The sequence below is a fragment of the Schistosoma mansoni genome, chromosome 1 (genome assembly GCF_000237925.1).
Source record: "Schistosoma mansoni strain Puerto Rico chromosome 1, complete genome".
In the NCBI taxonomy this organism is placed as follows: domain Eukaryota; kingdom Metazoa; phylum Platyhelminthes; class Trematoda; order Strigeidida; family Schistosomatidae; genus Schistosoma; species Schistosoma mansoni.
In genome coordinates, this window is record NC_031495.1 from 13,599,676 (window position 1) to 13,621,916 (window position 22,241).

At 34.6% G+C, this 22,241-nt stretch overlaps 2 protein-coding genes across 2 annotated transcripts in view; one reads left to right on the top strand and one right to left on the bottom strand.

Annotated features, from left to right (window-relative positions):
• The window catches only part of Smp_210800 (putative z-protein (S1r protein)), a gene marked incomplete at both ends in the record, with an annotated part of 16,942 nt that extends 13,601 nt beyond the window's left edge, over positions 1 to 3,341 (top strand). Inside the window, 2 exons of the mRNA XM_018793324.1 lie at positions 908 to 1,165; positions 3,168 to 3,341. Of these exons, the coding sequence (XP_018647848.1) occupies positions 908 to 1,165; positions 3,168 to 3,341 (432 nt within the window). The remainder of the gene's footprint in view (positions 1 to 907; positions 1,166 to 3,167) is intronic.
• A 2,389-nt stretch (positions 3,342 to 5,730) lies between these two features.
• Smp_141380 (protein kinase) lies at positions 5,731 to 22,208 on the bottom strand (the record flags this gene model as incomplete). The annotated part of the gene is made up of 11 exons (XM_018793325.1): positions 5,731 to 6,525; positions 9,382 to 9,599; positions 11,329 to 11,543; positions 13,166 to 13,285; positions 14,750 to 14,878; positions 17,037 to 17,163; positions 18,894 to 18,983; positions 19,893 to 20,083; positions 21,873 to 21,942; positions 21,977 to 22,020; positions 22,058 to 22,208. 11 exons carry the CDS (start codon positions 22,206 to 22,208, stop codon positions 6,015 to 6,017), a joined length of 1,866 nt encoding a protein of 621 aa, XP_018647849.1. The 3' UTR covers positions 5,731 to 6,014.
• Positions 22,209 to 22,241: the final 33 nt, after the last annotated feature.

The following is a 22,241-nucleotide window of genomic DNA, read 5'->3' on the forward strand; positions in this document are numbered from 1 at the left end:
TTATATATACTAACCAAACAGACCAAAATATACCAAAAATAGAAAAATAACATTTGTACAGTAATTGGCCAATGTGGCTGTAGCTAGGGTGAAAGTAATCAATAATAATAGTTCCAAGGTCAAAATAAAGGTTATGATACGAGGAACACGGAACAACTAGGTCACTTATTTAACAACTATCCAATAGGGAATAGGCATATTATATTTGTCCATAAATAGACATCAGATTTAGGTTACTCATTTAACAACTATCCAATAGGAATAGGCGTATTACATTTGTCCATAAATGGACCTCAGATTTGTGATTCATAATTCGCCAGGGGATACAACAATTAAGCACTGGATAGCTGATTCGTTCTAGTATAAAATCCCTTAAGTAATGCACATTAATGACCTTGAGATGGTGGAGAAGATCTGTAGCTCAGGTGGGTGATTTTGATGTAGGTTTGTTCTCTGAGTTGGATGGTTTGCCACGATCAAACCATCCAGCTCAGAGAACAAACCTACATCAACATTAATGACCTGTCCAGAGATCAAACACAGAATGTTTAGGTCTAAAATTGATCCCTTTATCTTTAAACTGAAATGAAACAACTGTTCAGTATTTCTAGATTTTATTGATTGGCTCATTGAGATCGGTCTATAACGTTAAACTACAAAATTCAATTCAAGATTATGATGTGATCTGTTTTAATATTTTTATTAACATCAATTAAAGAAAGCAAGGACTGCTCAGTAATAATAGAACTGCAACTGATCAGTCTCTTATTGACATATGTGCATACTGACCAGTTGCAGTCCTAAACATCAATGGGAAGATTCAAACAAACAATAGTAAGTGAATTTATGGAACTGTATTCTTGCCTTATTTAATAAACCATTGATTCTCTTATATTTTTAATCTAAGGTGCGTTTATGGGGTACAAGCATGAATCATTTAATTCGTGATGAAAATGGACAAAAATGGTTAGAACATTTTATGCAAAAAGAATATAGTTGTGAAAATTTTCGATTTTTACAAGCAGTTATAAAATACAAATTTGGACCACTATCTATGATTGAAAAAGAATCTAAAAGAATCTATGCAGAATATTTAGCTAAGACTGGCTCTAGTGAAATCAATGTAGATAATTATATTATGACGGTAATAGAAGAACTACTGAAGGTATGTTACTATTGTTTGCAATATATGTAAACTTTAAAAACTATGAGTGTGTACCACAATATATTGTGGCAAATTAAGACGAAACAGTTGTCCAATTCTTTCTGATCTCTAAGGATTTTCTACGGTCAGTTCTTGATGTGAACTATAATTCTGAGATGAATTCTCGAGAGTCGACTGTGGTAGATTTCATTGATATTGAGACCAAGACAATTATTTTCGATAACACTAGTTAGTTATTATCACAAACCAAAAACTCATTTAAATTAAAATCATGAATTAATGATTTTTATCTGATTCAATAGACTCCAATTCATGTGCTTATTCAAAAATCTCAAAGCCATAGGTTCACTCTCTCGTGGAGTCTGTGTATTGTATTGAAGCTGATGTTAGCTTGTAATGAGAACCTGACTACTGTTTTGTCCTAATTTGCAGTTTTCACGCCCTATTTTATTATTTATATCTCATATAGTCTCCTTTCTGCTTAGACGACTGATTCTTTTAGCTTAAATCCTGGCTGATTTAATTTGAAATTAAATGGAACTTAGCCCCTATTGTGATATAATGTGAATAGATATATACTCACTACTTAATTGATAAGCATTTAGAATTTCAGTGACCCAACACAGCCATTCTTAACATGGTAGACATCTAGATATTTCAAATTAATAAATCAGATTAAACCTAGCTACTCAATAACTGTCTTTTATCTACGAACTCTATGCGCTAATTAATACAAATCTTGTAGATAATTATCTATGAACGTCATTCATAGAGCCTATGAAAACACCTACCGTCTTTGTTATAATAATATTGTTAATGTTTATTAACAGACTATAATAAAATCTAGCTAAAATATTCATCTCATTTATAACTTCCTAACAAGATGAAATCATTGACGATAAGAAACAACTTATTGAGATGTCCATTAACAAAACTAATATATTAGGAAACGTGTTTGGATCAATTCTATGACAATAAACATTTCATAGAAATTGATGAATCTGAAATTGAATGAAACACATGTAATTAATTCATATACATTCATTCTGATACAACTGACCAGTGAAAATAGTATGCTTCATACAAAACAGGTAATATATGATGAAAAAATAAGGGAGTGAGAAGTATAATAAAAAAAATCATTATTATATAGGTGCATAAGAAAACTCCGCCTGTAGCTCCTCCGGGGGCTACTGGCAGTCCCAAGCCCGGATAAATGATGAGAGTTGGGCATGAGGTTAGCGACTCCATCCCGTAGAAAACCAACTCGCCAAAAAATGCTAACCAGAAAAAAATTATTCAAACCATTTAAGTAAGTAAGGTGCATAAGAATGGTAAGTAGTAGGAGATACAGTTCAGAAAAAATACGATCATAAAGAAACTTTTTCAATTAAAAAACGCTTTCTCTTAATGAAGAACGTAAAAGAAAACCACAATAGTATCAACACTTGTTTCAATATTTAGTCATTTCTGATGTCTTAATCCAGCAAGTTAAATCAACCTAAAGACTTCATGAGAAACCACGAAATATAATGAATTCATACTATTCTGCATCAATATTTGTTCTGTCTTTATTCAAAGACTTCAGCTAGGAAGTTGTAATGGATTGAAAAATACTAGTTCTATACAGATTTATTTTGTACCATAAAGCCATGTCATAAGCTGATAGTCTCTACTTCTTCTCTACCTATTTTAATCATTGGAAAATAACGTATGACTTGTAAGTCACTCAAAAGATAATCACAAAACATATTCAATCAAATGAAGCTATCATTCCAAGATAACAAACAACAAGTGAACTATCAAAACGTATCTGTGCATTGTGATTTCGCTGTTAGTCACAGTGCATATACATTAATGTATACATATCAGAAATTTATTTGTCATTACTTTAACATGACATCCATTTTTAATATTTCTTACGATTTTACATTATATGATTCCATTCATTTTGTCTTATGTCAAAGCATCCACTCTTTTTATTTTCTTGAAAACTTTACAGAATCCTAATCCATTTTGTTTTGATTTGGCACAAGAACATATTTACAATTTAGTAAGGACTGATTCATATGCACGTTTTTTACGATCATCTGATTACATGACATTATTAAATAATGCAATGAAAGCATCATCAACATCACCAAACAAAGTAGATCAATCGATAAAACGATCATAGAGAAGATTACAACAGATAAATGTATCTTTACGAGAGACTTAAACATTCACAAACAATTATTGTTCTGTATTATTCTTGTTTGTAGTCAATATATGGTTACCACATTTAATTTTCTTTATTGTTGTAATATATTGAAATGAATTTTACTTGTTCAGGTTCATTAGGTTGTAGATATTTTCGGGGATTAACAGAGTGAAAGGAATTATTGAGTGTTACATAATGTGAAACTGATACGATTCGCTTATAACTAGAAATTCTCAGATAATATTTTAACATCATTTTTTCCTTATTGAGTGTATTGCAAAAACGTCATTTCAAAACAACCATAAGGAATTTGTAGATTAATATATCTAGATTTAAAACTTTAATGATTTTCATCCTGAGCTCATTATAGTATAGGAACGAGCTGGAATTACTACAAGGAGTTCTTGACTGTTGTTAGTCAATCAGAAAACAGATATTGTAAATGAACAGTTTATGGCAAAAAAAATATAACAAAGGATCTTTCTGAACCCTTATAAGGACAAAAGCATTGTAGAGGTCCCGAGATTGATTTGTTAGGAATATGGTTGATTTACGTGTTATATACACTGTACATAAAAACAACTAAGTACTTGATACGTTTAACTTTTTCAATCTATGATTCGTTATTAATTGGAACGTTCTGAAAACTATACGAACATATTTCTAGTGCTCATCTTACATCGCCTACAACAAATACGATTCATTTCTCAATGTCATTAAAAACGCCCAGTCATTTTCATGATTCTAATTGGCCCGTCAATATACTGTTTTTATCTTCATTATTTAAGACCAGCAATCAGAAGTCGCAAGGTTGAATTCGACAATTTTGTATAACTTCCATCCAACGCTTTTATAAAAAGACTTCAAATACTCGTTCACACTTTGCTAAAACTATCGCTATACATACAGAACCGTTTCGTTTCAGTTTTGACTTCGTGAATATGAAATCCTGCCCCGACTTTCTTCCGTCTTCCACTATTTGGCGGATTATTGTTGAAGTATTGTGTCATTCGCCCGGTCTACTAACTTCGTCTAAGTCCAGCTTCTTACTAAATGACCCCAATCATTTGTAATTATGAATTACTGTAGACTTCAGAAATACCCAATAGAATTATAGCTACCATTAAGTGAAAGTTTGCCTACTCATTTCACGTGGGTTCAAGTAATTAAATCACTCGATTTTGAATCAGTCCTTAGTGATTCAACATTGACTAATGAAACAGGAATTCGGATACCTTATCTTTCGCTTTATCTAACGGACTACAACTGTACTGTGTTCAATGTTGATCTTTTTCGATGACAAACTATAAATTGAATTTTCCATTTGCAATGACATGTTATTTACATACCTTCCACCGTCTCACTTTTGCTTACATCATTTAGAATGTTCGAATTTCTACAGAGACTTAAGTATGAATCATCTTCCTCTACTTTTTTTATATTGCATAAACATAGGATTCATGTATCAAGTATTTTGGATGATGCTTCATAGATTCGCTAAATATAGGTAGTCATTCATTTCAGTTCAACGACAGTTACGACACATAAAGCACTCAATTATGCAAACAATCTAGTATGTAAGACATTTTATGTTCTTTTATATATATATGTTGAATTAAATTTAGCAATTAAAATTCCATCTAACAACTAGTGTTAAGATCAACATTATCAGTGTCATTAGAAATACAAACAACTGGATTAAAACTCAGCAGCCTGAAGCTTCTGAGTCTGATCCCTGGCTAAGTTCTCGGTGTATGCTGCTGAAGAACCCCACATTGGGATGAAACAGCTATCCAGTCCATCCTGGTTCTCAGTGATAACATCATATTAGAATGATCCATGACATTAAACATCAAATATCTTTTACAAGATAGTTTGACAGAACATTTAATATTCGTCTCATCATGTCATTTATACGGTATGAATAAATTCATGTACATATTCTCGACTACTATGGAAGACACTGCTTTATGGATGACATTTACTACAGAAAAAATTTAGGTTTTCTAAACAAACGTGACAACAATTTTACGTTTACATATTCAAACTACTAGAAAAGTATTTGAGTAGAAAAGAACGTAGCAACAAAATACGTAGATGCATAAATTTTTTCAGTTACTATACATTTAGAATCTTTCAACTGTTTTATACACGAATAAATGTGTCCAACTTAAAATGGGACTTATTCTTTCATCATCATCAGCAATAAAACTATAGAAAAATACAGGTTGATCATTAAGCTAAAACATACAATTATCGCTTTATTTAATATGACGACTGATGATATCAAAGTATGTCGACAGTTGACACGATTTGCAACACAAATGAAAACTCACATATAACCATACATCCCACAAGTCAAGGTGGAAAAAACAGAGAAAGGTGTATTTTGTTCATGATTAAATGACAAAACTGAAGTATTATATCTAGAATTTTTTCAGATATTTCTTTAAAAAAATAAGGATCTACTATAACCTCTTTCAACAAATTGAAAGGATATGGTGATATGAATAAAATAATACATCGAACAAAAAATATCTTCCCAGAGAAACATATATATCCACAGCATTTTGATCAAAGGAAATGTGTTGATACACCAAAGATATAAATATACATCCACAAACACATATATATGTATATGAGACAGGTTCAATTGAAATTCATTTCTGCAAGTTTCAAAGCCTTACGACCTAATGCTTCAGCTTTAGCGACAGCTAACAGTTCTGGTGATGTTTGACACCAACCGGAACGTCTACGATCAGCGGTTAAAGAAGTAAACTCTGGGGACTTAAGCTTTGAAGTAGAACTTGTTACTGGTTGACGTTTCTGTCGTTGTGATTGTTTGGCAAACGGTGATGATTGCTTCGGTGATTGAAGTTTAGGCGTTAATTTTAATGCATCTTTACGAGATTTGGACAAGTTATGTTGACTAACAAAAGATTCATCATTATCACTGTCTGAAAACAAATCAATAAGTCGAGTTCGAACACGTTGTTGAGGTACAGAATTGCCACCTTTATTACTAGTACTACTAGGACTTAAAAATCTAGTACCGGATACTATCGGCATAAGTCCACCACCATCAGGAGTAGATGTTTCAGTTGGTGAATTTAAACATATCGATTGAGAATTCAACGTTTTCATGTTAGTTCTTTTAGAGCTAAATAATTGTAACATGATAAATTTGGGCGAAAAAACAAACAAACAATAATTAATACAACATTTAGAACATAATTATTTTAGCTTAATTATATGACTTAAATTTCATTTTATATTCTTACAAATCTAGGTAAGCAGTTTTAAATTGTAGATTCATCTAATAGAGACAGATATATCTATTTATGGACTGATAATGATATGAAAAACAACTAAGGATCGTTGAACGGTGAAATAAAATATTGTTAGAATAAAATATAACTTATTTACCAACAACTACTCCATAAACTTGGCCTTGAGATACATTACAATTGCAAAGGGTAACAATACTACCTAAATGCTCAAACCGAAGTAGATAGAAAGGGACTCAAACATGCAACGAATGAGATGAAAGTTAAGTTAAGTGACCATCAACCGACTAATTTCAAATAATCATCAACTTTACTTGAAGATCAGTTGTCAACATAGTCATCACGATCACTTAATGGAGCTTGTTAACAATAGGTCTGGTACCTGATTTCTAACGACACCCTAGTTCCATAGAAACTTCTAAGACTTGGAACTCTAACGAGAAATAAGAGAGAACGCATAAAAAGAAACACTACTTCTGAAGTTAGTTTAGGTACTGAAAACAATGATATTTACTAGTTTGAGTAGTCTTGACATTTCGGAAGCTTCTGGAACTACGCTAAAATAGGAAATTGTTCAATCAGGATATAGCACATAACTTATCCCTTTTCATTGAACGCTGATTGAACGAATTGTTTAAGCCTTTACAGGCCTTTCTGGAACATTCTTGAGGGCTCCCAATAGTTAGGAAACTTTAAATTCCTCAGGTTAGTAATAGTCAGACCTTATAGTGTATGCCCTTTGTTGAGGATGTCAAATCCCCAGAACTTACTTGATAAGTGGCTTAATTTTGTAATTTTATTTCGGAAATTTGAATTTAGCTGTTTTCGCGCCAAACGCGCTCTTTTTACCTTCACATCATATTTCCCACTTGTAAACTATCTTAAACGCTATTGGTCCATTGTTTCTTTGTGTGTGCTATTTATTAATGATGCCCAAGGACAATTTGTTGCTGTATATATACGCTTGACTTTTTCCCTTATTTGATTGCTGTGCTTCTGGCTGCTACGGAATATAACTTCCCCGCTTCCAACTTGGACTTCTTACTCTAGTTAGCTGGGTCTGGGTCGCGTCAGAATAGCTAGCTTATCGGTCTCTGGTCAAAAGTCTTTGCTCCGTTCGCTACAAGTGAATTCGTAACGCTTCAGATATAACACCCTTAAATTATTTTATAATGGTTTATAAGTTTAAAAACCTCTTGAACAATATTAATTGGGATTTAAAATGCTCATACGTTCATTGGTTTCATCAACTATCACTATCAATATCAACATAATGGTCATAAGAGATTCAATTGAAGGAATCTTGTGGAGACTGATTGAATTTGTAGGTCATGTTCGTCATAGATTGATCTCAGTTGAAGTATTATTTAAAACTTGGGAGCACTGAACAACTGTTTCTTTGTATTATGAGGCTTCTTGGCAGTATGCACCCACGAATCAACCAGTAATTAAACCCATACGAACGGTTAGGTATTTATGGGACAGCACGACGATTACTCCAATCTCATTGATGACAAGTGTTTCGCTACCGGTATGTTAAATTTCACCGTTCAGTACTTATCACCAGAAATTCAGGAATATATTAGACAGGGAATTCTTAGAATCATTTAAGTGGCAGTTATAACTTAATGATGATCTAGATTATCTGTAGTACAAGAGGTTGAGGATCATAAAGGTATCTTATGTTCTTCGAGCTATCTGGTTTAATTATGTTTTTTGCTGGCGTGAAACTTCTTGAGTCAATAGTTTGTTGTTGTAAGAAAGGATTTCATTAATACATTTTGATTTTCGATATAAGTGAGTCTCAGGCATTAGCGAATTCATTCTGGTGATCATTCACATTCGAGAATGGTAGTTTATTGTTTGGTTTTATCATTAATGTGGATTTTATGCCGTTAAAGATCCCACATACTAAACTGTAAAATACTTCTAGTTGATAACTTTTCATGGTGATGTATATATCACCTCTAAGATTAAACAACAAAACACCTCCAAGATGATTTACTTGTAGAAGTGATAAGAGATATTCATTGGTGATAATAGGAAACACTTAAGTTAGGCTGCTGAACCAATTAAGCTGACTATCAAATAACCTATAACCTATAAATATAACTAAAATATTGGGCGAGCTGGGACTTGACTGTTTGGTGGTTCAAATGTGAAAATAATTGTGAAGTCAAACACCACAATTGAGTCTTCAAGTGAAAGTACTCACCCAATTGACTTTGGTCTAATATAAAAATTCTATTCAAGATACATTATTATAATTTTGAAATGAAAGTCAAGGAGGTTTACAGGTACCAATCTGATTATATGAAAAAGAAAATTTAAAACTACTAAATAATCTAGAAATTGTTTGGGCACAACCATTGAGAGCCAAGGGATGCTGAACAAATGTCTTGTCCTAGTATAAGACTCCTCAGAAGTGGGAAACCACGAACCCACTAAGGGTCGAATCTAAGACCTCCGTGTTTTATGCCAAACGTCAGACATTTGAACCACTGAGTCGAAATCTGATGATTAACAATTCCAAATACAACTAATTCGCCAGTTAGAGCAACCATCAATCTATTCCATCAGTGGGAGGCTGACTCACAGCTGACAACTCCACTGGTTACAGCTTCTCATTTGCACTTCGAGAATTACCTTCCGAAACTAGTTGCTACTAAATAGATGATTGGCGTGAATAATAATAGTGACAATAACTTAGGTTTGATCTTTACACTTACTTGGGTTTTGCACCACTCTCAGAAATTTTAGAGTGTTTTACAGAGTCTACTACTTCGGATGAAGAAGAAGTAACAGCTGGTGATATATTCTCTAATTGTTTTAGACGACCAGGTGGACGACCTCGAGGTCGTTTATTAGGTAAACTACCTGGAGTTTTTGGAATTGTATGAATAACTTCCAAATTCTCCACTGAATTCAAAGCACGTGAATCATTGATCTGTAGTGGTGAAATATAAAAAGAAAGTGGATATCTATCATGACCAGTTCAATAGAAAAATATAATAGCAAAAACAAAAGTATAAGATAACAGAAAGACTCCATAAAATAAGTAAACTTGAAGAATGAATAACAGAGGTGTTCATACACAATGATCATAAATAATAAAATCTATCTTTTGCTTCTACTGCATTATTTATAAAGCAATAATATGAGTATATTCCCAATGAATAATGTGAAGAAAAGATGGTCTCTGAAATTGATTTTTTAAGTGACAAACATATTTGCATGAAATAAGAATAGGTCAAAGCCTACGAAATCCTTTTGAGCCTTTTTTTTCCGGAAAACACATTACATTCACCAGTAACATAGTGCAAGGAATGTGGAATTCTCCAACTGTGTGTTTGGGAATAGTTGAAGCAGTTATCTCATAAGTCTTACCAGACTGGAACAATAAATCCGGTAACTAGGAGACATTTCAAGCATATTGTTCCAGTGGTCCCCCAATTGAGGATTATTTCTGATGTTGGGACAAAGTGCTCAGTTTAAGACAGATCATCATAGAACGAAAGTAAGTTGCTTTGCTAGTGTCTGCTGGTTCGTCATGAGTACCTGGATGAAAATCCATGGAAAAAAATTCGATAGCTTGGTACATTGTTAGAAATAATTCAAATTCCAAGTTAGCGATGACTTTACCACAGTTTCTATTGTGATTTTTCATAATTAGTAAGACGTATCTTTAAGCTAAATGAGGAGCGCTTTAATTGTGTTCCAACTCTAACTGTATCCCTTGATGCTCACTGCTCCTCCACTGTTTTAACGACCTATCTTCTCTTTCTCCTTGATTATTGTGTGGTTGGTACTTGTATTACGCATGCTTAACCACAGCCAACCTCGTCATGTACGGTTGGCTGAAGTAAGAATGAGTTGGAAGAAAGCTAGTAGAGTTCAAACCAAGATGTTGCGTCAGTTTAATATGTCACTGACTGATGGAATGAGCAGTGTTGGTAAGTGCGCATTACCTAGTCAGAATCTGTACAATAACTGAGAATAGTAGTTGGAGACGTTAAATGACATGGTTTATAATCATTCATAGTGTTCCAATACATCCATTTTTTACTTTTATCTAGATTTGGTGTTCCAGTATCTTTTCAAATATACGACTTTAATCCTTCTTTTCGAACCACATTCACAAGTTTTTTCTTCCTCATTATCACTGATACTGTAATTATCCTAACTCCTTTTCTATTCATTTTGTGTTGATGATTTGGTGTAGTAACATCAACGAATATTTGTGTTAGAATTTAACTTAATCGTGAATGAACAACTAATTTTTTTTGAATTATAGTTGACAGGTATCCATATATCATTTAAATGAATGAGTTTCTTTAAAGAACTCTGGAAAACACTGACAGAAGTACATATATAAGTTTAGACAACGGCAAAAGATGATTTTCAGAAACCCAATATGTCACAGTAAGAAGTAAGGTAGCCCCAAAGGCTTTAATATGATAACTTCAGAATTCCAATTTGAACGGAAGATTGTAGTGATCACAATTGCTACTTTCACAACCGCTACCATGATCTGACAATCAAACTTCTTCTAGATGCCTCAACACTAAATATATCTTATATTGAATTAAAATGAAAAAATTATTGATTTAATAACTTTCAGTTTATTCAAATACTTTCTTCTCTCGAAAAATAAACTCAAAAATATATCTACCTACCTTTGAAGAATTATCTATATTATATTTACGCCGTGAAGGTGAAGCTTTGATACTTGTTTCATCCGACTCCATAGTCAATTTACAGCTTTGTATAACAGCAGATTGTTTATTGCTGAGAGAACATTTTGCATTGTACAATAATTGACGTAGACGAGAATAATCTGGTGTATCTGTATAATTCAGCTTTGTGATAGATTGAATAAATGCAAGTATATCTATAACAACAGAACAAAATAACATATTTTTAACAAAGAAAAAATGTGAAACATATTGGATACAAAACTTATCTATCTCAATAGAAATCAATCATGAGGTTAGAGGTATCGGGGTGATTTTCACTTCTCAGTCGCTCACGTTGTAGAAGCAAATTTCATCAGGAGAAGTCCGAAAGGGGATTCGGGTCCAGAACGGACTTGACGACTTGAGGGCGTGACCGCGGAATTCAAATGACAACTGTTTGAGCCCGGCCATATATGGCTTTTTGTATCCTTAGTTTAAAGTGTGTTACCTATGAATTTAGAAGTCTTACGGTCAGTAATGGAAATCCGTGGGGCAAAGTGAGGTGCGCTATTTCTAGGGGCTGGCATTTTCTAACCTTACCTTCAATTTCGAGAAAGCAATATCGTTGTAGATGCTGGATGTCTGAGGGAAACATCTTAATGCTACCACAATCCAGTACAGTCAGCAGTACAACTTCTCCCTCAGACTATAAGTTTGTTGCTTTTAGTCTTACAGCTGTCTAACCAACCTACTTGGTATAGTAGGGCTTGAAGGAATGAATGTTCCACTCAATATAGCTCGATTGCATCAGTTACGATCAGGTCACAATAACAACAGAAAAATAAACAAACATTATTGTTGATATTATTAGTATTATCATTTGTGTAAGGGTTTGTATATATACTCGTTATCCATATACAAGACTGATTTTCAACCAGTCTCTGAGTACGAACTACTGAAGCAGACACTAATAGTATCTTTAGCTACAAGTTGAATAAACAATTGACAAAGCGACTATCGTTGGATACAGTGAAAACTTATTTATTTTGCTCTTTCTTATATCTTTCTTACTACTTAATGATCTGAGTTGTTAGTTTTGACTGCCCATACACTATTTTCAAGTGTAATAACTTGGAATAATACATATCTCGTAAGCCAGCGTTTCACACCGTTCCAGTTATAATCATATGTCTTAAACCACTTAGGCTAATTCACAACAATTCATGGTGTTTAAGAATATACAGAAATTGTTGTACAGTAACAAAATACAAAAAGTTGTCCATATCAGATAGTTTCTTATAAGATAATTTCGAGAATTGATCCACAGGAAATATTACTTATCGACCGTGAATAGACAGGTGAAATAGTCCTATTTGGTGACGATGATGTAATGTAATCTTTTGATCTCCTTGAACAACAATACAAGCACGTTTGAGGTACGTTTCACTCCGTCTAAATGGGTTCAGGAATGGTCTGCATTATCCTCTATATTAAGTGTATTAACTACTCCACTCATCTTGAAAGTCTAATCAGCCTTTCTGGAGCGGTAGCTGATGAAATATCGACACGGATTCTCAAAGCTCCCTTGGCTTCGCCAACTTACGCCACTTATAGCATAGGTGAGACATCCATTTGCCAACTAAAGAGCGAGTATAGTCAACAAGAGTCCGTGTTGCACTACTCTACGGCTATGAAACAGTCTACAGAAGTAGAAGACATATGTAAGCAGCAAGTTTTAAATCATTTTTGATCACGACTGACTGATTAACCTTCTGGGGAAATGTTACCAAATGTAGTAAGTGAATAAAAGAAACCCACAAATAATGTTAAAACCAACCAGGATTAGATCCGTAACCAGCTTGTGATACAAATTCAGCAGGGTTTTTCATTGTTTTCTCTTTTAAAGCAGCTACAGCCACTTTAACACTATCAGGAACATTTGCACGCAGTTTTGGATCTACATAAACAGGTGGGTGAGAGGGTAGAATAAAAATACTGCATACTGTCCAATTATTTAACATATTAAAGATTGGATAATACCATAAAAGATGAACCACTCTAAATATTTTTTATAAATATTACATTAGTAGTTTCCGTGACTTCATCATTTATGGCAAACATTTTAGGAATGAATAAATATCAGTTGAATAACTGGTTAGAAATCAGGTATCAACTAGTAGTTTACCAAGCAACGGTCCGCTTCGTTCTACTTTATAGGTGTGAAAAATGACCACTAAAAATATAAATACTGGTATTCGATTATAAATATCTTCACACAACTGCTCGTGTGTCTTGGGACCACTGAGTAAGCAGTCCCTGAATTAAGAATAAGATACTAGGTAAAGATGACAAATCAATTGTGAGGTGTCAAATATTCATCAAATGAGGTGGTTGGGACACGTATTATATATGCCCAACCACCATCTACCTCGACGGGCGACGCTGTCTGGTGTAGGAGTATGTTGGAAGGAAGTTAGGGGCGGCCAAACCGAAACATGGCACCAGTCCATGAAGTCATTGACAAATGGACTGAGCCATGTTAACAGGTGTAGACTACGTGATTGGAGTCCACATGGTTTTCGTAATCAACGGTTAGAGACTTTAAATGACATGGTTCAAAATCGTTCGGTATGGCGCAGGTGTATCTGTTCTTTGTCTTCACCCAAATTATGAGCTTCTGAATTCCCCATAAATTTTCTTGTGTCATCATTTCACTAATTTATATTTTTGGAGTCATATCTTCGAAGCCTAATCTTTTTTATCACTACTAATACTGTTAGTACCTATACTACTCTGAAATATGACCTGACAATTTCATCTCTCCGTGCCATTGGTGTATGGCAACTTGAACCGACGTACATATGTACCGGGTTTTACACTGTGACTGACTGAATGAGATACTAACGACTGCTTTATTATATCGTTCAAAGTCTTACGGAAATCAAGTTATGACTAGATATTCTAGCTCTGAGATTAATGGTCAGTATATATTTAAAACCTAATCAATTTATGACACACAGAAACACCAGACACATATTTTTCTTACAAATCATGGGCTAGAACAAAACAAAACTTTAATGTGTTATTTGTTTCCAGTAGTTCCCTTAAATAAGTGTCAACCTTGACAATAATAGATCAAAAATTAATAGTGTTTGATATCAGAACGAGCATGAATTCTTAACTGTCTTCTTCTCTACGCAATGGTTTCGTCAATGTCACTAAATCTGTTTGATAACCTGTCGAAAATCAAGATCATTGTATTTCAGATTTAAAACTGTAAAATCTTGTTCCCTGAAGTTAGATGTGTACATTATTAATATTCGATCAAAGACGTTTTTGAAAGACTATAAATATAAACCTGTATTTGGCGAGTGAATATAGCAATTCACACTAAATTACTACTTTACTATAGATAAAATACCTGATATAAGATGTCCCCAAGGAAGACCCGTGGAATGTAATTGAGGCGCATTTGGATGAGATCTAGCTAACCAATGAATAAGATTGTAAACTAAAATTTCCAAATCCCCTCTACGAGATGGTGGAAGTCCTATAAAGAAAAGACATGTGGCACTTTACAGTAAGAAAATAAAAGTTTATCCAAAAAATGTATTTAACATCACACATGCATATTAATTAAGCGTGAAATAAACTGGATGTAACCTAAATATATACCTACTTTTCAACTGTTGCTTAAGATGTTAAACAAATTATAAGACTAAGAGAAACATACATGGTGAAAATATGCTGATAGATATATGTAAAACTGCTAAGAGAACAACTGATATCATAATGGACGGCAAGAATCAAGGCTTTGAAGCATCCAATTCACTTTGGAAGACAAAACTACTCAAAGCACAACAGAATATGAGATCTAGAACATAAAAGATGTTACAAAACTCTCCTCAAACAAACACAATCAGTTTATTTCATATTAGTGTGTAAAAACTAAGTCAAGATGACATGAACTTGAATATAAGATGGGTTTAACTGATTATTTATGCTGATCCAAATAAATTGAATTGACTAAGTGTAAGGGGAACGGCTCCCGACCGTTGCTGCTACCTTGACGTGGTGGTCGGGCTTGCCTATCGTGATGAACCAACCGAGCTATGCTGGCTGGAACAATCGTTCCTCAAGGTCCTACCATGCCAGAGAGGTCGGTTGAAGAGCGGTAAGACTAAAAGCAGCAATCCCAAGGTCCGAAGGCGAAGTCGTACTGACGACTGTATAGAGGTGTGACAGCAGTAAGGTGTTTCCTTCAGACAACCAGCATGACAGCGATGCTGCCTTCCCACAAGGAGGGGTGGGGTTAGAAAAGGTCGACCCTAAAAATGCACACCTCGCCTTATCCCACGGATATCCGTCTCCGGCGGTAAGGTCCTTTGAAGAACGGAGCTAACACGTCAAAAATCCCCCACAAAAAGGTCGTGTGTAACCGACCTCAAGCAGTTGTCGCTCGGGCACTGCGGTCACGCTCCCAGGTCATTAAGACCAACACTAATCCAACTTCTTTTTCAGGTCCCACAAGAAATACCCTTCCACGGTGTTGGCAGCCGGGAAGTGATATTAGCCCTCATACCCGTAACAGCGCACGAGACCGAGTTGGTCACTTTCAAATCCTTCCTACACCTAATAACTCTCTTATCTCCACGACTAACCCTTCCCACGTCCTTTTATCACCTCGCACCGCTAGGGCAAACGATTCTAGTACACGGAACGTTATTCCTGGTCTCCTGAAACCACGCTCTAAACTACATGTAGGAACTTATAATGTCCGAACATTGTGCCGAATAGGACAACAGGCTTCCTTAGCTAGGACTTTAGAATCTTACACCATTGATGTGTGTTGCGTCTCCGAAACACGCATACAAGATCCGAGTAGTATCATTCATCTAACCTCATCTAATCAAAATAAAGAACCATCTCGATACACGCTTCGTGTATCTGGAAGCCCTGATGCTGCTTCCCGTGGTCTCGCTGGAGTAGGTATAGCATTAAGTCCTAGGGCAGAATTAGCTCTTTTAGACTGGATCCCAGTAGACAGTCGTCTATGCGCTGTCCGACTAAACGGATTAGTAAGGACTCGGAAAGATAGGGAAACTCGTCGTTGCCTCTTCGTCGTCTCTGCCTACTCTCCCACTGACTGCAGCTCAGACGATATAAAAGATGAATTCTACAGAAGGAGAACGGCTCCACAAAGTTAAAGTTGATTAAGGACTCATTGTTCAGTGTTTTATAATTGAACAACCAATAATAAGATCAAACGATCTATCAGAAGTATAAAATAGATACTATACATTCAGAAGTCAACGTCATGATAATACTCATAGAACATCCAATTACCGTTAAGTTCTACTTCATCACTTAATAACCCATACATAAAATAATCTCCAACTAGAATTCAAAAGAGTGAGGAGGAGCAGCTAAAAACAACCATACAAGAAGACAACAACAATTATTACTACTACTCAATGCTGCGACTTTCAACTAATTCAGCAAATATAACGAGTTGGGTAATTTTGTTAGTCTATTTAAAGACTTAATACAAACATATATTACATTTCAAGTTGTGTCTACATTTTAAAACTGAAAAACGTATTGAAACTAACATTCTAAAACAACACATCGACACAATATGCAAGTAAAAAAATTATTCAAAATAACAGATAAATACAAAAACATTATATTCCTCCGAATATACCAACCATTATGTGCATCTCTTGAACAAAATTCTATTGTTCCATTGTGACGAAATTTCGGATCTGCCTTTTCAGCGGTATGTACACCTTTTGAACGAAATAAATGAACTAGACCAAAGTCAGCTAAATAAACCTGAAATTAATTTTTTTAAAAACGAGTTTGGAGTTATCAAGTAGGTAAGCTATTTTAATTTTATTCACGGAAAACAAAACTTCGGTGAAACTATAATTTATGGGGGACCTTTGACACATTTTAAGATGGTCTTGAAAATTTTCAGCAACTTACTAGGCTCGAAATAGGGCTAAGAATTAGTGCTGAGGACTAGGAGTTAGGGCTAGGAACCAAGGTTAGGGTTTCCATCAATAACTGACGCTACTTATAATACAATTATGCTTTGTAGCCATATGAATGAACGAACTTTGCACAAAATTCCAAAAAATATCACCATCTTAAGCCTGATTGGCTCATCTATAAACTGTAGTCTTCAGTGAGATTGTAAAAAATTATGGTCTCGCCACAACCGGGAAAGATTTTATTCATTTTGAAGACATATATTTTACTGTTGACAACATAGTGGGAAAACGTAAATTGTCAGTCATAAACGTGGAGCCTGATGCAAATGTCCACTACCCAATGCTAAAATAACACGAAGAGGTGAAATTAATAAAATGAATAGCAAAGTGATGTTAGAAATAATAATGAGAAAGACCAAATGGAAAGATAGAATGCAAATTTATCTATGAAATACTGAAGCTTAAGATAGATAATAAATGTATTTGCACCACTGTAACCAATGCTTAGTCATGTCACCTAACATCTCCGACCGCCGATCCCAGTTAAGAACACTGTAATAGGATCCCCATTCACTTCTATTCTGAAACACTTTAGACAACGGTTATGAAAAAAACAGTTTTTAGTGAATTGTGATGATTCACCTTTACAAGGTCGCTAAAAAGAATAAACAGGATACTAATCAGTACATAATGTTCAATGCCACTAGGTGACCAAATGATAACTCCTAATGAAACCAGATCATCGACTCAAACCCCAGGATGTACGTGAATGAAAGACATTGTCATTCTGTTCAAAAGAATAGACTTTCACCCGCAAAATAACATGTTCATATTCAAAATATTAGTTACGAAAATGTACATGATTAAATGTAAAATGTTCGGAGAATATGAAATTCGTAAGTTACTCATTAGCTAGTGGAATAAGGACTAGACTTGAGAGCTGATTCTGATTAGCCATATTAAGTCCTCCGCGAAACGATGTGGGATTTCTCCAAGGCAACTGATAAGAAGTGTCCGAAAGTATGATTGCTTGGTTAGTTCAATATGATAATAGTTCGGTTTAACATTCAATTAATTTTCGATAAACTCAGTTATAAGTTACTTCAGTATGTATTGTACCGTGATTTGTGTTATATGTCTACTCAGTTTTGACATCTGTTCAGCGAGAACTTCGTTTTTAAGCCAGTAATTAGTTGAATATAATGAACAATTACCGAAAAAAGAAATTATGTAGAAAATGATATCTTTCTATAAAATATATTCTTCAGCCTCAGGAAAGGTTTGTCTTTTCAATAACCAAGTGGCTAGAGTCAAGAATTTTGAGAATATAGTGTTACAAGGTAATTGCAGTGAGTCTATTAGGTCTTGGTATTAACAATTTCTAATCGCGTAACATAGAGTAGGTCAAAACAATTTGCGGGGAAAATACATGATGTAAGCGAATACATGTTTCACATGAATTTAAAAAAGACGTTTACAGTTGCAAACGTGAGGAGGTCATACAAGCAGTTATACAAAGAAATTTCAAAATTAACTGTCTACATAATTAATTAACTATCCAAAACTAACCTCCTCTTGGGACGTTCGATGAAGAAGATTTGATGCTTTGATATCTGCATGCGCATAATCCCTTGAATGCATATATTCTAACGCATTTAACTAAAACGTTTGAAAGATTATGAACTAGATAAACTAGCAATACAGAAACGCTGTTAGGAAAAACGAAGGTTAAAGTAATGAATTATGCAAATAATTTCAGCCCACTACGTGGATTGTATATATAAATTCAGAGATAATTAGTACCCTAAACCAGGTGGAAGGCTGACACCAATGCAATTTCAAATATATGCTCTCTTCCGGGTAAATCTTACTCAATACCTTCACGTAGCGCTTCTATAAGAAGTGAGAGTGAAATCAAACGCTCAACGCCTAAAGCGGATAAGAGGATAATCTACCTAGGGGAATTAGATAACTCCGGATCCAAACCACTAGTTCACGTTGGCTCTATAACCTCACAGGAACGAGTTTCGGATACACTTACTACAGTCAACAGCCACTCAGGAAATCCAGCCCTTAATATTTTCGTAAGACCTAGAGAGTGCTTTTTCTCAAACAATCATCCGTTTCAATGTCAGTGACTACATTATTTTGACCAGTCTGAAATTTATATAATCTTATATCTCGGCGCGTTCCCAACTCCGCGTAGTTTATTTCTTCTCACTTCAAGTATATATTTTACTCTGCAGCTCGTGTTTGTATGAACAGCAGATTTTATTCATTTTCCGCCCAGTGCAATATGACGCAATTATTACGAAACATTGAAAATACTGGTTATTGATGAAAAATTCAGTAGTCAGCACCATATCAAAATGCTATTCCTCTACCACGTTGACTTCCTCAGTCTACTGTTTTAAAGTGAGGCGCTCTGAATAGAAATAATAGACTCCCAAGCTCTACGCCATTTTATCCAGTCAGAAAACATACTAGTAAAGGTTTGTAGTATACGCGGTACACAATAAAATCTTTGAAGAGATAAATTACACATAGCTTTATGGTCAAAATACCCACCACATTTGCACAGGCTTCAAGAATACCAGATGTGGATATTTCGTGATTTTTTAGTGTAGTTTCCAGATCTCCAGAAAACCGGTCCATTACGAGAAATCGGAGAGCTGCTTTGTTTAAATTGATTGATCCACTGCTTATATACCTCGGAATACCAAGGTATTTGAGGGCATGTTTTACTTTCCATGAATTGACTTGTATATTAGTTGGGTGACAAAAACAACAGGTAAATATAACTAAATATGAGCCTTATTAAATCTTAAGTAGGGGAGAACGTTTTAAAATAAAGAAATATATTCGAAACCAACCAGATTGATTGATGAGTTTACGAAACAAAACGCCTGAACAGTGATATACATATTTTACGGATCTTATCAACTGTAAACGCATAATGTTATTTGGGTCTCAGATTCACTGAAACGGTTCACGTTTACAAAGACAAAACTATTGCTATACATTAGATAATATGATAACAGGATAATGATTGAAAGTGAAACCTGGACTTGGTGACACGTACATTACTTTTGACCGCTGGGTTACGGATACAAAAACAGTTTACTTCGAATCAAACAGTTTGGCAATATTACTAACTTGAGCAACAAATATGACCCACATCCTAGTATAAGAACTTATATTTGGTTACCAATCGGGAATGACAAAATACGAGTAGTGAATAATATTCTCGCCACTTAACTGAAAGAACACTTAACTTTTCTAACCGTACAAAGGGAGCAACTTAACAGTCAGGTAAACATATTTGCTAGGTTTTAAATACTTGTGATGATGAAAGAAACTATATGACTAAAAAAATATACAACGATCCAAATTTGTAGATTTCCGGCTGCAATCGAGCTGTTTAAATTAGTGACCCAGTTCACGGGCGAAGAATCCAGGGTAAAAAGTCAATTTCGATACATACATACTACTGGTTTACAACAATGACAGAAGCACATGCTTATAATCAATCGAAGCGCGGATACTTTTACCAGTCACTTACTAAATGCTCAAAAAAATGGACATTACATATAGTACATAAGCTTAACTAAGTCCTCAGCGATTCTTGTAAACTTTACAAGTGTTGAGGATATTTTATACTCTATAAAATGTAGTAAGAAAGTTTCGCCGCTCGTTGGTAATCTGAATGCACATATTCAGGAGAGCCAGTAGGTAGAAACAACCTGTTTCAAGACTAAGTGTTCTTACTAATCTTACGAAAGTAAAAACCTATTTCTCATACGCAACACTAGGCAATGTTGGTGCATCACCCTGGTATTCCAACTTCTCAAACACAAGCAGACTGTATACCAGTGGTTACTGCTTAAACGGTCGCAACTCAATTAATTACAATACAGTATTCCAGAAATCTATTGTCTGAACATCCTTAACTACCGCTTTATCCGGAGATATGGCTAGATAAAAACTCAAGTCGCAGAAAAACTAGATTTCGAGTCCAATAAAGAGGAAAAAACTGGAACATTATTCTAAAAGACTTTTCAGTTTATCCAAACCCGGCTGTAGTGGAAATGTGGTGTTAGTAATACAATAAAAGATAACCTGAGTACGAATCGTGTGGAGAATCATTCTTGAAATACCCAGTTTACCATACTAACAAATATAAAATGAATTATGTGCGCAACAGTGATACACAGCTGTTTGTAGCAAAAAGACAGTTAGTACCAAGGTGGGATGCATGAAACAGAACACCAGATGAAACACCTAAGTGTCACTCTCTATTATGACTGATTTGTCTGTGCGATTGACAACTACCTCCCAGAAAAGCATGCCTATATTTGAACAAGTTATTTTAGATGATGATATGCCAAGTAATAGTTATGTTGATTGTGTGTCTAAAACAGAGTATTATTTTCCAGGTACAGTTATAAGAGCAGAAGATTACCCTTTAAAACAATAGCCGCAACCCAAGTACAAAGCAAGGTAACAATGCTTTTATACTCATGATTAAAATACACTTCGAAAACATACTTGAGTCTTCTGAACATGCCCTCATGTAAAAATGCATTTCCGTAAAAAGTGGTCCATTTTCTTGTGGTTCCTGAAAATAATTTTGTAAAAGCTAAAATTCTTACTATTTTAATGACATAACGGAAAAGTTTCTCGCCTTCAAGTTTGGCTGCGTCAGTTATTAAGAAGCTAAAAACCAACTTTACCTGAGTATATACGTCCGAATCCACCCTGACCGATTGCAGAACCTGTAATCCATCTTCTTTTTAATGAGTCCTGTATTAGCGTTCCAGGATTTATCGGCTGTGCTAAGCTGTATCCAGCTGCTTTTACAGCCTTACACCTTCGAACCGACATTTCAAAACACCAACGATTTGTCCGACCTTGAAC